At 44.1% G+C, this 14,757-nt stretch overlaps 1 protein-coding gene across 2 annotated transcripts in view; it reads left to right on the top strand.

The window, feature by feature from the left end:
* The window catches only part of IPPK (inositol-pentakisphosphate 2-kinase), a 56,656-nt gene that overhangs the window by 6,901 nt on the left and 34,998 nt on the right, over positions 1–14,757 (top strand). For both annotated transcript variants that reach the window (XM_057547769.1, XM_007182387.2), the window contains exons 2-6: positions 1,036–1,083; positions 3,201–3,296; positions 6,219–6,285; positions 8,376–8,497; positions 9,883–9,972. In XM_057547769.1, coding sequence (XP_057403752.1) covers positions 1,036–1,083; positions 3,201–3,296; positions 6,219–6,285; positions 8,376–8,497; positions 9,883–9,972 — 423 coding nt within the window. The remainder of the gene's footprint in view (positions 1–1,035; positions 1,084–3,200; positions 3,297–6,218; positions 6,286–8,375; positions 8,498–9,882; positions 9,973–14,757) is intronic.

Raw genomic sequence — 14,757 nt, 5'->3', positions numbered from 1 at the left:
TATCCAGGTTATTTCCTTGGAGAATGGCCATTTCAAAGGCTGTACTAGTTTAAAAGGTTATTTTTTTCCATTTTTTAAAACTTTTTTTTTAACAATTTTGTAATGTATGTTATATGAACATTGTAAAAAATTGGAAAACCCAAATAAACAGAACTTTAAAAAATAAGTTCCCAGTTGGTGCTACCTGGACACGCGGTTACCTATTCTGAAGCCCTTTCACACAGTTCATACAAACTCAGCATGCACATACTTTATTTAAGATTTTTTGTTTTACAAACTTTAAAAAATGAAGAGTAATAAATCTACAGAAAAATGGTCAGATCATATGCGTATATACAGCTTGATTACGACAAAATACATGGACCCGTGTTCTCATGACCAGCCGCTTCTAGAGCCTTTCTTAGGGACCATCCCACCTGCCAGAGATCTTAGTCTTGTCTGTTTTTGAGCTTTACATAAATAGAACTATACCCATACATCATTCTCTAATACACACACACACACACACACACACACACACACACGTGTATGTACATATTTATAAAGATAGGTTCATTCTATAAGCCCTATTCTGTCATCTTTTTCATTTATCAGTAGATGATGACTGTACCTTTGTGTCTGTAAATATGGATCTTCCTTATTTTCTTGTAAATGACGACATAGTATTCCATGGTCTGGAATATGTCCCTCTGTATTTAACCATCCTACTAATGTTGGACGTTTAGGTTGTTTCCATTTTATTTGGAATTATAAACAGTACTTTTATATGCAGTAGCTAAAATCTTCTGTGCATCTTTAATTAAGATAAATTACTGGGAGTGGGCTGGCTAGGTCAGAGAGCACAGGTTTTCCTGGTTGCTCTGTGTCTTCAGACGTGTGGCCCAGTACTGGCCCCCACCTCCTCCCCGGGGCACTGGCTGCCTGTGGGGCTTCCAGCATCTGCACTGCTGAGGATGGCTCCTTATCCACAGCCACCCACCCTTATCCCCGGGCTTTGGGTGGGTACTAATCAGACTTTGTTTTATTTTCCAATAGCGTTGTGTGGTGCTTCGTTTTCTGAAGTTTCCTCCTAATAGGAAGAAGGTAAGATCAGTGGATTTGCCACCCAATCATTAAAATAATTATTTAAGAAAACTTTGATTTTTTTTCTGATGCAGAAGTTTTAATGCTAACTTTAGAAATTTGAATATGATACAAGCATTCAATGCCGAAAGCAGTGTGTCCATCTTTCTTGCTGGAATCAGCACTTTGACCGGCTGGGGTCACTGTGGGTCATCATGGTTAGTCCCTGGGTACTGAGCCAGGAGCCTCCCTGACTAGTTCAGAGAGCTCTGCTTGTGGCTGGGGAACCCAGGGCCAGGTCTTGGCTTTGCCTTGGTGATTTCCTTACACCCTGCTGCCTAAGTTTCCCCATCTGTGGAATTGTATCAATGAAAATGAAGTCTGTGATGCTGTGGTAGACAGTCAGTGTTACAAGTCACAACAGGCAGTTCAGATGGAGCCTTTGTGTTTCTATTCACTGAGTCAACCAGGCAGAGTACCGTGGACACCCTCAGAAAGCCATTGTTGTTCTGTTGTATGCCCGCTGACCACTGAGTTGCAGTGTCTCTCTACATTGAGGCGGGATTTCATTGTGGTGTTTATCTAAGTGGTCGCAGCGGTCAATATGGCATAGCCCTGTGGGATCCTTTCCTCTTTCATGGTCTGGGGGGAAGGAGGGAGGTCCAGAGGGGCTAGGTGTGAGCATAGGCTCTTATCTTAAAAGGGGAGAAAAGGCAGGAGCTGCAGGTCACACCCACACAGTGGGGGCAGGGCTGGTGGTTGTTGGGTGGTGAGTAGAAATTGGGCTCAAGATAAGGGTGTAGGAGACATGAGTCACCACCTCACCTCGTTTGAGTTATGGAGAAACAGCCAGAAAAGAAGGTGAGGTGGATGGCTGATGGGTATCAATGGTGGCTGATTGTGCAAATGAAGGGCACACTTGCAGGTTAGCTTCATAGAAAGAAAAGCGGGGACTGTGGGAGACAGCTGGGGGCTGCCATCACAGTGGGGCTGCAGTGAGATCTGGGGACAGTGTGGTTAGTGCAGAGGAAGATGGCACAGGATGGGAGGGTGCAGCGGCTGAAGAGAATCGTGCAGGGTGGTTCTGTTTCTGTGGAATCCAGGTGGAAACTAGAAACATCTCGGAGGCTGCCTCTAGCCCCCCTCCCCTCCCCTCTATCCCCACTCAGGGTCTACAGAGCCTAGCCTCGGTGAAGGGCCAGCGTTCTCTGGATGCCTCTATTTTCAGTTTTTCCTGTTTACATTTATTGAGGCAATGTCTTCCAAGGTAACAAGGCGCCTTTCTTTATTATATAAATGGCACTGTGTGATGCCAGCTGCATTATTTGTGGGGAGTTGTGTGTGTTAATTCTGTCAATAAGAAGAGCTTTTTGTCAGAAACCCTGTGTCCACAGCTCTACGTATGGAGCCAGCGGGCGTGTTCTGGGGTTTTTGGTCAGGCTTTGTTCTAATACAGTAGTCCCCCGGAATGCAGACCGTGGTCTGCCTGTTTCATGGTGCCTGGGTGGCAGCTCAGACTGAGACCTCCCCAGAGCCTGAGCCATGTGTCAGGCACCTCCCAGCCTGTGGTTGAAGAAGACAGCCCTCTCACTCCTGAGCGAGACCTGTGATCAACCCTTTGTACTTCTCGCCTTGGGTCAGAGTGAGGGATACAGGAATGATTTCCTCTCTCACCTAAATCTCACAGCTTATTGATTCTTTAAGAACCTCTGAGGAGAAAATATTTTATTTCTACATCTAGAAGCTGAAGAATAAAATCTAAATATCTATTGATTTTTGGATGGGACAGATTTTTAAAGTCGAATTCCTCAGAAGGTGTGCACGGGCCACTGGCGGAATCACATGTGTTCCTGGTGGGGAGGAAGGCAGGGGCACAGATATGGTTCTCAAACTTACGGTTTCACAATCACATGGGGCCCTGAGTACAATGCAGAGGTGGGCCTGGGGGCCCTGTGGGACAGAAGCTCCAGTAAGTGTGGCATTCTTCATGGTGAGGCTCACCTTCCTCCAGGTCCAGGGCCACTGGTGGCTTTTTGTGGCCACATACATGGCAGCCCTGTACGTGACGGGGGCTCGTGGTGGTGTCAGAGTCTAGGAGGTCCCGGTCGTTGAGGTCTTCTTGTCCTTCTCTTTTGCAGACCTCGGAAGAAATATTTCAGCACCTACAGAACATAGTGGACTTTGGCAAAAATGTCATGAAAGAGTTTTTGGGAGAGAACTATGTTCATTGTGGGGTAAGTGATTTTTTTTTTTTAAATGTAGTCTAAATTCATGGGCCTGTTCTGTATCAAAGTACCAACTTCTCAATTATAGTTTGGAAGTTGCTTAATGATACCGCCCCCCACCCCCACCCCCACTGTGTTAGTTACAAAGTTTCCAAGTGCTTTTCTCATTTGTTGCACTGTGAAGTAGCAGAGCAGATAGTGTTATTCCCATTTTCTAGCATGAGGTTCAGAGATACTTTGTCAGACCTTCACTTGCTGAGAGCCTGGTCTTCACCATCCTGCCCTCATGGAGGCATTCAGTTTGGTGAGAGCTCTCTAGTGAGGTCCAGGCAGCAACACTGACCTTCAGTGGGCACCTTTGAGCAAGTTAGGGAGAAAAGGGGACGCCCATGCTGGGAGGTGTGACCTGGTCTCGTGGGAGAACCCAGCTGAAGCCCATGTGGGGTGATGGCCTCCACCTACCTGCAGGTGGTCTGCGTTGCTGGCTTTTTCTGGTCTCAGTGACCGAGAGGAGTGCCTGTTACAGGCAAAGTCTGCTGTTCGGACACTCAGGAGAGGGCAGTGTAAGAAGCCACAGTGGACTGGCCCTGTGATCCTGGCAGTCCTCAGCGCCAGTGGCCTTGGTCCATGCCTGGGACAGCCATTCTTCTGTCTCCACTTTGATCACTGCTGCTTCTCTGCTTACGCTGGCCTGACTGCTTGTCTTAGATCAGAGCCCTGAACAGACTAGCAGGTTTGTCATTTTGAACAGCGAGAGCACTGCCTCTGTTTTGTAAATTCTGTACCTTGTGTCCATCCTGAGAAAAATGATACCGAGAAGGTTGAGTACAAGTTTCTTTGAAGCTTCAGCATTGCCTAGCAAAGTAGAATTTAAATGGTTCCCACGGCAAAACATCCTCCAAGGAGGGTCGTCCTTTGACAGCTTAGGAAGTACTGTGGGTGGTGTTGCTTTGGGTCCCTTAGGGCTGTAGTCTAATCTGTAGGCTGGGGCTAAGGCTCCTCTTCCAGGGTGACCCAGAGCCATGGAGCTGGCAGTGTGGTGCTGGCTGTTGACTGGGGGCCTCAGCACCTCCCAATGTGGACTCTCTGAAGGGCTCTGAGCATCCTTGTGACTTGGCCCTGACTCCCCCAGTACACCATCTGAGAGATGACATGTTCGGGAGTTGTGTCTGTCGTTTCCATGGCATCCTGGGCCCTTCACGGGTCAGCCCAAGGCAGTGTGGGACTACACAGGGGCAGAGGTCACTGGGGCCATCCTGGGGGCTGGCACCGCCCCTAGTGAGGTCCCCAGCTGTCCTGTTGAATTGTGAAAGCCTGAAACCCACCACCTGTGAGAGCCTGAGTCTCTGAGCTATCTGCATGCTGGGTGCCACCTACTTCTTGGCCTGGACGGTGTGTGAGTGAATGCAGGTATGCCGACTGCCAGTGTCCTTCTTGGGGAGAGAGCATGCTCATCTGACCAAGTGGAAGTGTTTCTCTGTCTCACAGCACTTGGGGGCTCTAGACCTTTCTTCTAGGAGGGGCCAGCGGTGAAGGAGAATGGTGAGGAGCTTGGGGTTCCAGCCAATGACAGCCCGGCAGGTGGGAATAGCATTAGGATGTCCCCCCAGGGCCCAGGGCGTGCTCTAGTTCCAGGTTTGATTCTGTTTGTCCACAGTGCACAAGGCTCTGGGCATATGAGGTGAGCCCACCAGGTCACATTTCGGGAATATTCATCCCGTTGACATACCTCCTTCGCGTGAAGACACTGCCAGAGTGAAACACAACCTGCTTTTCCTCCAGGTGGTTGTAGTGTCAAGAGAGGACTGCCACTCAGGCCCAGCACTGTTGAAATGTGGGATACAGAGCACATCTCTGGCCCGAACAAGACCATGTTCAGGCAAAATCAGCATTTGTAAATGATGCTGTTTTCTCTGACTGATGGCACGAGCTGGGTTAAAGTGGAGCCCTGGGGAGAGTGTTTCCCTCTTCTGTGTCCTGGGATGAGACATAACTAGCACAATGGTGAGAGAGCAAGGCTCAGACAGAGTGACAGACGCACCCCTTGTGCCCGTGCTGCCTCCGGCCCTGCCTGGCTGGTTTGGGGACTGGTCTAGGCCTGTCTTCATGTGAGCTGGAGATTAGGTGGGACAGGGCATGATGGAGAAGGTGTGGCATGTAAGTGGACAGGATCCCAGCATTCTCATTCTAGGCAGGTATCTTGTGTCCCCTTGGGATTTCTTTAGAAGTCAGAATTCTGCCACCCTGGAAACATGGGGAAGATGATGAGCAATGTGGATTAAACAGAAACTCTTAGTTTAGGAGACTGCAAGAAATCGTAGAGAGTAGTTGCTCCTTTGTTTTTTGCCCAAAAGCACCAAATATTGGCCATCCTGAGTCCTGTGGCTGATGGCCGCCCAGGACGTCTCACCCAGAGATTAATATTTGATCAGACCCTGTTCCGTGAGCTGCTTCTCAGATGGAAATGTGAGGAGCCTCAGGTTGTCTGAGGAGATAGCTGGTGAGGAACTTCTTGCAGGCAGAGAACTGCCTCAGGCCCCTGCTCTGCCGTCCACAGACACTGAGAATGAGGATGAGGTCGCCGTGAGAACAGAGGAGCCGGGTGAGGAGCGCCCTGTGGAGACTGACTGTGGGTGACATGGGGCACGCTTCTGGCCACCACCACTGTGGACACCAGCTGCTCTGAGGAGGGCCTGTTCCTCTTAGTGCACAGAAACTTTAGCATCTCTGTTTAATCTGGACATGTCCTTAAAATAACAGAGCAGTTTTTATTTCTAAAACCCACATACTGAGTATTTTTTTTCATGTGGTAACATATACATAACATAAAACTTACCATTTTAACCATTTTTAAGTGTGTGGTTCTGTGGCATTAAGTATGTTCACATTGTTGTGCATCCCACACTGAGTATTTCTTATTTGTTCTTACAGGAAGTTGTTCAGCTGCCTTTAGATTTTGTGAAACAGCTTTGTTTAAAGATACAGTGTGAAAGACCAGGTAAGGGTTTCTAACTTACAAATTTATAATATTTCATTTGAAATGTGTTTGACGTTATTACTCATGTTAGGTAGATATAGATATAGTTTTTAGCAATTCTTTTGCCAGGAACTTTATAATCAGGGGTAGAAATCCTAGGAGCTCATGAATACAATTCTGGGCATCAGATTTGCAGCTCACTGCAGGGAATATATGACCAAGAACAAATTAATAAAAATAAAAATGCATTTGGGAGCCAAGAGGGAGCTGAAGGAGTTCAGGGAGACTTAGGGCAGGGAAGGTGGGCTCCAGGGGGGCTCCTGGAGGAGTCCGAAGGAAAACCGGGGTAGACCTGAGCCATGGAGGGTGGGCTAGGCCCTAGAGGGTGGCAGTCCTGAGAGCCTTCTCCCAGAAGCTGGTACCACCCAGCCTCCTCATCCTCTTGAGGTAAGGTGGGAGACTTGAATTTTTGTACCTCCCCGCTTCACCGCATGTACTTCCCCACTATCACCATACATACCCCACCCCCCATCACCATACATGCTTTCCACCCATCACTACACATACCTTCCCCTAGTCACCTCCCAGACCTTCTCCCATCACCTCCTGTACCTTTCCCCACCTCCCGTACCTTCCCCAATCACCACAAATACGTTCCCCCATCATCTCCCAAACCTTCCCCCCGTTACTTCCCATACCTTCCACTCATCACCAAACATACCCTCTCCCCGTTACCTCCCATATCTTCCCCCATCACCACACATACTTTCCCATCACCCCCCAAACCTTGCCCCCCTTTACCTCCCACACCTTTCCCCCATCACCACACATACCCTCCCCCATCACCTCACGCACCCTCCCCGCAGTCACCTCATGTACCGCCCCACGTCACTGCACGTATTTTCTCTCAGTACCTCAGGTACCTTCCCTACACTTGATCGTGGCAGTAATGACAGTAACCATGTCAAAGCTTTTCCTTTCACAGTCAGAGGCAAAGATGTAAAATCTATGTTGTTGAGGAGTGAAATGTCTCCTCCTAAAGCACAGCCAGGCAGTCAGGGTGTGCAGTGAGTCAATATAAAATCATTTCTGTATTTGATTAGGAAAATGAAAGATAACAGGATACTGTGCCCTGGAGCCCTCAGTTTGGGGAGCATTGAGGAGCAGGGCTTCATGGGTGGAGAGGAACAACGAAGAGGAAGGAGGCAGCAGCTTTGTTTGGAGCCTGGACTGTGTCTTGGCTCTGTTTTCCCCATCTAGACAAAGACAGACTGAGTCCTGCTGTGGTTCTGCCATCTAGGTACTAGTGCCACACAGCATCATTAGTTTTATAATTGGCAGTTATACAACTTAACAGTAATAAGACCGTCCCCTGTTGTAATAATGACTCATAGTCAGCCTTGTTATGTGGAAGGAGGAAAGCTGACTTCTCCTGGGACCAAGAGGCCATATCTTATGTGACTGTCTACAATAGAGCTTCTAGCAGTCAGTGCTGAGGAAATATTGGTGTTTGCATATTCTGAAGGAAGCTTTAAAAGGAAGGTAGTGGCTGTTGCCTCCTTCCTCTCTGAGCTCCTGGGTTAAGGGAGTCACAGAATTGGGGGGCAGTTCCCAAGATCACCCTCACTCCTGATGACAGCTGCATGTTTGGGGGTCCCCAGGACCAATCTCAGGTCTGATAATTTGCTAGAAGCACCCACAGAACTCACTGTTATCCTCATGGTTATGGCTTATTACAGGTAAGGGACACAGATTAAAACCAGCTGAGATAAGAGGGGCTAGGGTTTTTGCTGGGGCTTGGGCATATAGACACAGCTGACCACCTGTGTGGCTGCCCTCAGCCTCCAGCCCCTCTGGAGGTCAAGCTGATACTACAGGGCCCAAACTCCTACCACAGATCACAGCATTATACTCATGTGACTCTAGGTCCCCAGGTAAACTCCTCAGGCAAGACATCCCAAGGCTTAGAGGTGACCTCTCAAGAGTGGAGGCCAAGGCCAGCCCTCTCTTGGGCAAGGCTGATCCTTCCCCAGCAGGAGTCCAAGTTGCCATGGAGTCATCTTGTCTCTCTTGCACTGATCCTCAGTTATTTTCCTTGCTCTGTTTTCCAGAATCTCGCTGTGACAAGGACCTGGACACTCTCAGTGGTTATGCTCTGTGCCTTCCCAATTTAGCCAGACTTCAGACCTACCGTTTTGCAGAGCACCGGCCGATTCTGTGTGTAGAGATCAAGGTGAATTTCTGTCAAGGGGGAAATGGTGTGGGGGAAAAGGGAAAGGTGGGTCCAGACTGTAAATCCACAAGTCATCTGCCTGGAGTGCACTTTGCCCATGCTGGGCCCCATGACCTAGGCAGCCCCCCAACTCCCAGAGAGTAGGCTTACTTCTTGCTCCTTCTGTGTGTGCCTCTTGCACCATGCTATTCTGGTTCCTTACCCTGGCCAGACCTGAGGGGCATGGCTTCCCAGACCCCCAGATTTCGGCTTGTTTTCAGGTGTCATAACAGGGAACCAGCCAGGGACAAGCCCTAGCCGATGGCCACCAGAAGGAGGCATGGGTTCCACTCTGCTTATTTTCCTTGGAGGGTGCAGCTTGCCAGGGCCTGTCTTGACCTCCTTCCCAGCTGTGCCTACTTGGCTGCTTGGTGACATTGCATGCCATGCTCCAAGAGCTCAGCTTGAGGACCACCCTTTAGACTGGGTGACACCCTGTTCCTTTGCTTCTCAGGAGAGCCCTCCAGGAGGCATAGAAGCCTCTGTGACTCTCAAGGCCCTGGTTTGTCATGGCAGGAATCCTCAGGAGGAGGCAACAAAGGATGTCGCTTGTCTAGTGCAGGGCAGTGATTGCTGGATAAGGGCCAGGCCCCTGCTTCAGCCCTGTGGCTCAGTGTCCAGAGTGGCCACCTGAGTCTCCCTCAGGAAGCCTGCCAGATATCTTGTTATTTGTTTCCTTCCTCCAAACCTCTGGTGGTGACTTGTGGCTCATGCTCTTGGCCCTGAGCATTCACATCCCTGGGTGTTCAGTGTGGACTGATGTTCTGTTTCTCCAACCAGAGGGTGAGTGTCTCAGGCGTCACAAATGATGGGCAGCGTGATCTTCAGTGCCCCGACGCTAGGCAGTGGTCTTTCATATTATATGTGCCCAGAAATCATGGCTTTTAAAAGGCAACTAGAGTTTCAGATGTTCTGGGAGCCCAGCAACCATCAGATGGGCACCTTCCCATTCACACATTCTTATCAGAGGGACCAAGGGTTCTTCTTCTTGGGGCTGGAGTGTGTGGCATATCTGAACTCCTGGAGTCTTTCCAGTCTTGTTCTATGATGAAAACACAAAAGCTACTCTGTGTTGTCAAGCTAGCAATTGAGGCATCACTGTTCTTCCCCAGTGAGAGTTCTGGCTTTGGATTCTCTAGCGGCAAAGAGATATTTATGTGATGCAGTGGGGGAGGCATCAATTCCCACTGGGGACTGAAGATAAAAGCAACTTTGGGGAATGTTTATATCTAACACTTGCTGATTCTCCTGGGAGCTGCACTTCATTATCCTGTAGTTATATGTCTACCTAAAGGTATGTGTTTTCTCCCTAAGCTTTTTTTCTTCCTTACTTGTTTATTTTGCAGCCAAAATGTGGGTTTATTCCTTTCTCCAGTGATGTTACGCATGAGATGAAGCATAAGGTGTGTCGTTACTGCATGCACCAGCACCTCAAGGTGAGAAGAGTTGACCAGCTGGGTTCCCTCCCTGCACACAGCCTCGTGATGAATGGCTGGGCCACCTAGAGTTTTCAGAGGAGTAAAATAAAACATAGATATTATTTACTTTTTATTTCAAAAGTACTTTGTGTTCATCTTTTTCGTCTCAATTGAGATATTTGCATATCCTAAGGTTTACACTTTTAAAGTATATAATCCAGTGGATTTTAGTTTATTCATAAGGTTGTGCAACCATCACCACTATCTAATTCCAAAACATTTCATCACCTCGAAAAGAAGTCCTGTGCCCATTAGCAGTCACCCCCTGTCCTGCCAACCCCTGGCAACCACCTATCTCTGTGGATTTGCCTATTCCGGACATTTCCTATCAATGGAATCACACAAATTATGGCTTTTTGTGACTGTCTTACTTAGCATAATATTTTTGAGGTTCATACACATTGTAGCATTTATCAGCACTTCATTCTTTTATGGCTGAATAATACTACATTGTATGGGAACATTTTGTTTATCCATTCATCTATTGATGGGCATGTGGGTTTTTTCCTTTTGGCTATTGTGAATAATGTTGCTATAAATGTGCATGTACACGTACATATTTGAGTCACTGTTTTCAGTTCTCTTGGGTATATTCCTAGGAGTGGCATTGCTGGGTCTTAGGGAAATTCTGTTTAACTTTTTGAGGAAATGGCAGATTGTTTTCTACAGCTATAGCACCATTCTGTATTCCCACCAGCAATGTATGAGGGCTCCAGTTTCTCCACATCCTCGCTTGCACTTGTTATTGTCCCTGTTTGTGATTATAGTCATCCTAATGGATGTGAAGTAGTATCTCATGTGATTTTCATTTGCGTTTCTCTAACGGTTAGTGATGTTGAGCATCTGTTCATGTGCTTATTGGCTATTTGTATATCTTCTTTGGAGAAATGTCTATTCAAATTCTTTACCTGTTTTTGAAATGAGTTGTTTGTTTTTTAGTTGTTTTAGGGGTTCTCTGTTTATTTTGGATGTTAATCTCTTTATCAGATATGTGATTTGCAAATATTTTCTCCCATTCTGTTGGTTGCCTTTTTACTCTGTTGATAGTGTCCTTTGTTGCACAAAAGTTTTAAATTTTGATAAAGTCTAATTTGTCTTTTTTTTCTTTCGTTGCCTATGCCTTTGGTGTCATATCCAAGAAATGTTTACCTAAACCAAGGTCATGGTGCTTTTCCCATATGTTTTCTCCTAAGAGTTTTATAGTATTAGCTCTTATGTTTAGGTCTTTGATCCATTTTGAGTTAGTTTATGTGTTTGATATTAGGTAAGGGCCCAACTTCATGTGATATCCAGTTTTCCCAGGACCACTTGTGAAAAGACCGTCATTTCTCCATTGAATGGTCTTGGCACCTTTATCAAAGATCTATTGGCCATATATGTGAGGGCTTATTTCTGGCCTTCTCTTGTATTCTGTTGGTCTATATGTCTGTCCTTATGCCAGTACCACACTCTTGATTGTTGTAGCTTTGTAGTAAGTTTTGAAATCAGGAAGTGTTAGTCTTCTAGCTTTGTTCTTCTTTTTCAAGATTGATTGTTCACGATTGTTTTGGCTATTTGAGGCCCCTTACAATTACATATGAATTTGAGAATTGGATTTTTCATAACTGCAAAAAAAGACTTTGGAATTTTGACAGAAATTCCAGGAATCTGTAGGTCACTTTGGGTAGTACTGCCATGTTAGCAATACTAAGTCTTATAATCCATGAACACAGGCTCTCTTTCCACTTACTTAGGTTTTCTTTAATTTCCTTTCAGCAATATTTTATAGTTTTCAGTGTACAAGTCTTTCACCACTTTGGTTAAATTTATTTCTAGGTATTTTATTATTTTGGAATATTGTAAATGTGGTTATAAATAGCTTCCTTAATTTCCTTTTTGGTTTGTTTATTGCTAGGGTATAGAAACACAACTAATTTTTGTGTGTTGATCTGGTACCCTACAACTTTGCTGAATTCATTTATTAGCTCTGGTAGCGTTCTTGTAGATTCTTTGGAATTTTCTATGTACAGTATCATGTCATCTGTGAATAGAGTTTTACTTCTTCTTTTCCAATTTAGATGTCTTTAAGCTTCACAACTTCCAAGACAGCGGCTGGGATTTTTGATAAGGATTCCAATGTATCGCAGATTAGTATGGGAAGTATTGCCACCTTAACAGTATTCATACTCTGTGAACACAGGATGTTTTTCCATTTATTTAGGTCTTTAATTTCTTCCAGCGATGTGATAAAGTTTTCAGCCTTTAAGTCTATGTGTCTTTTGTTGAACTTATTCCTAAATTTTTTATTTTTGGGGATGCTATTGTAAATGGAATTTTTAGAAATTTCATTTTCAGATTGTTTATTGCATAGAAATACAACTGATTTTTTAATATATATATTGTGATGAAATACACATGACATAAAATTTACCATCTTAACCATTAAGTGTACAGTTCATTGGCATTAAGTACATTTACATTGTTGTGCAACTGTCACCATCATCCATCTCCAGAACATTTTTCATCTTGTAAAACTGAAACTCTGCATCCATTAAACAACTCTACATTTCTTCCTTTCTCAAACCCCTGGCAACCACCATTGTAGTTTCTATCTCTATGAATTTGACTACTGTATGGACCTCATAAATGCGGAATCACACAGTATTTGTCCTTTTGTGACTGGCTTATTTCACTTACCATAATGTCCTCATGGTTCATCCATACTGTAGGTTGTGTGAAAATTTCCTTCCTTTTTAAGGCTGAATAGTATCCCATTGAATGTATATACCATATTTTGTTTATCCATCCATCCATTGATGGGCACTTGGGCTGCTCCCATTTCTTGGCTATTGTGACTAATACTTCTGTGAACGCGGGTGTACAAATATTTCTTTGAGACTCTGCTTTCAGTTCTTTGGGGTATATACCTAGAAGTTGAACTGCTGGATCATATGGTAATTCTGTTTTTAATTATGAGTAAGTACAGTATTGTATAGAAATAGTAAGAGTGGGCATCCTTATCTTGTTCCTGATATTAGGGGTAAAGCTTTCAGAATTTCACTGTTGAATGTAATGTTCTCAATGTGAGTTTGTGAAAGATGTTCTTTTAGAGTTTTTTTGTTTTGTTTTGTTTTTATTAATCATGAAAGAATGTTAGATTTTGTCAAATGCTTGTCCTGCATCTGTTGAGATGATCATGAGTTGTTTTCCTCTTTCTATTAATATGGTGTATTACATTGATTGATTTTCGTATGTTGAACCACGCTTGTATTTGATTGATAAATCCCATTTGATGATAGGTGTGTAATCTCTTTAATATGCTGCTAATGTGGTTTGTTAGTTTTTGTTGAGGATTTTTTCTAGAGGGATATTTGTCTGTAGTTTTCTTTTCTAGTGATGCTTTTGTCTAGTTTTGGTACCAGGGTAATAACTGGCTTCATAGAATGAGTTAGGAAGTGTTTTCCATCTTTGAGTCTTCAGTTTTTTGGAAGAGTTTGAGTATTGGTGTTGATTCTTCTTTAAACATTTGGTAGCATTCAGCAGCAAAGCCATCTGGTCCTGGGGTTTTCTTTGTTGAAAGATTTTTTTAAAGTCTTTATTGAATTTGTTACAATATTGCTTCTGTTTTTTTATGTTTTATTTTTTTGGCCCCAAGGCATGTGGGAATCTTAGCTCCCTGATCAGTGTTTGAACCCACACCCCCTGCATTGGAAGGTGAAGTCTTAACCATTGGACTGCCAGGGAAGTCCCCGTTGAAAGATTTTTGATTACTGATTCAGCCTTTTGTTATGTCTGTTTAGATTCTCTATTTCTTCTTGAGTCAGTTTTGGTAGCTGTATGTTTCTAAGAATTTGTTCATTTCATCTAATTTGTTGGCATATAATTGTTCATAGCATTCCTCTAAAATTCTTTTTATTTCTGCAAGGTTGGTAGTAATGTCTTTTCTTTCATTCTTGGTTTTAGTCATTTGAGTCCTGTCTTTTTTTTTTTCTTGATCTAGCCAAAGGATTGCCATATTTGTTGATCTTTTCAAAGAAAGAACTTTTGGTTTTGTTTCTTTTCTCAAATTTTCCCTTTCTATGCTCTTGTTTCATCTGTCTCTGCTCTAATCTACTACTTCTTTCTCTCTGTTTGCGTTGGATTTAGTTTGGTCTCTAGTTTTTTAGGGTAGAAAAGTAGGTTATTGATTTGAGATCTTTCTTCCTGTTAATATAGGTGTTTACAAGTATAAATTTCTCTCTAAACATTGCTTTCTCTGCCTCCTATAAATTTTTTTATGTTGTATTTTCATTTTCATTTATCTCAATTTATTTTCTGACTGCTCTTTTGATTTCTTATTTGACTCATTGATGATTAGGAATGTGTTTAGTTTTCATGTATTTGTGAGTTTCTCAAATTTCCTTTTATTATTTGTTTCTAGTTTCATTCCACTGAGTTTGCAGAGTCATATCTTTTAAAATTTATTGAGACTTGTTTTGTGGTTTAACATATGGTTTCTCCTTGAGAATGTTTCATGTTTACTTGATTAGAATATACTCTGCTGTTGTTGAGTGGGGTGTTCCATAGATGTTTGTTAAGTCTAGTTGGTTTATAATGTTGTACAAGTCTTCTGCTTCCTCGTTGATTTTCTGTCTAGTTGTTCTACCTATTGATTTAACATCTTAACCTAAACAATCTAACTCAATAACAATTCAATTTCAGTAGTATACATAAACTCTGCTCCTATATAGCTTTGTTGTCTTCCGCCTCTGTTGTGCTGTTATT

The sequence above is a fragment of the Balaenoptera acutorostrata genome, chromosome 6, assembly GCF_949987535.1.
Source record: "Balaenoptera acutorostrata chromosome 6, mBalAcu1.1, whole genome shotgun sequence".
Taxonomy (NCBI): Eukaryota; Metazoa; Chordata; class Mammalia; order Artiodactyla; family Balaenopteridae; genus Balaenoptera; species Balaenoptera acutorostrata.
Note: the sequence above shows the minus strand (reverse complement) of the source record. Positions and strands in the feature narration are given on the sequence as shown.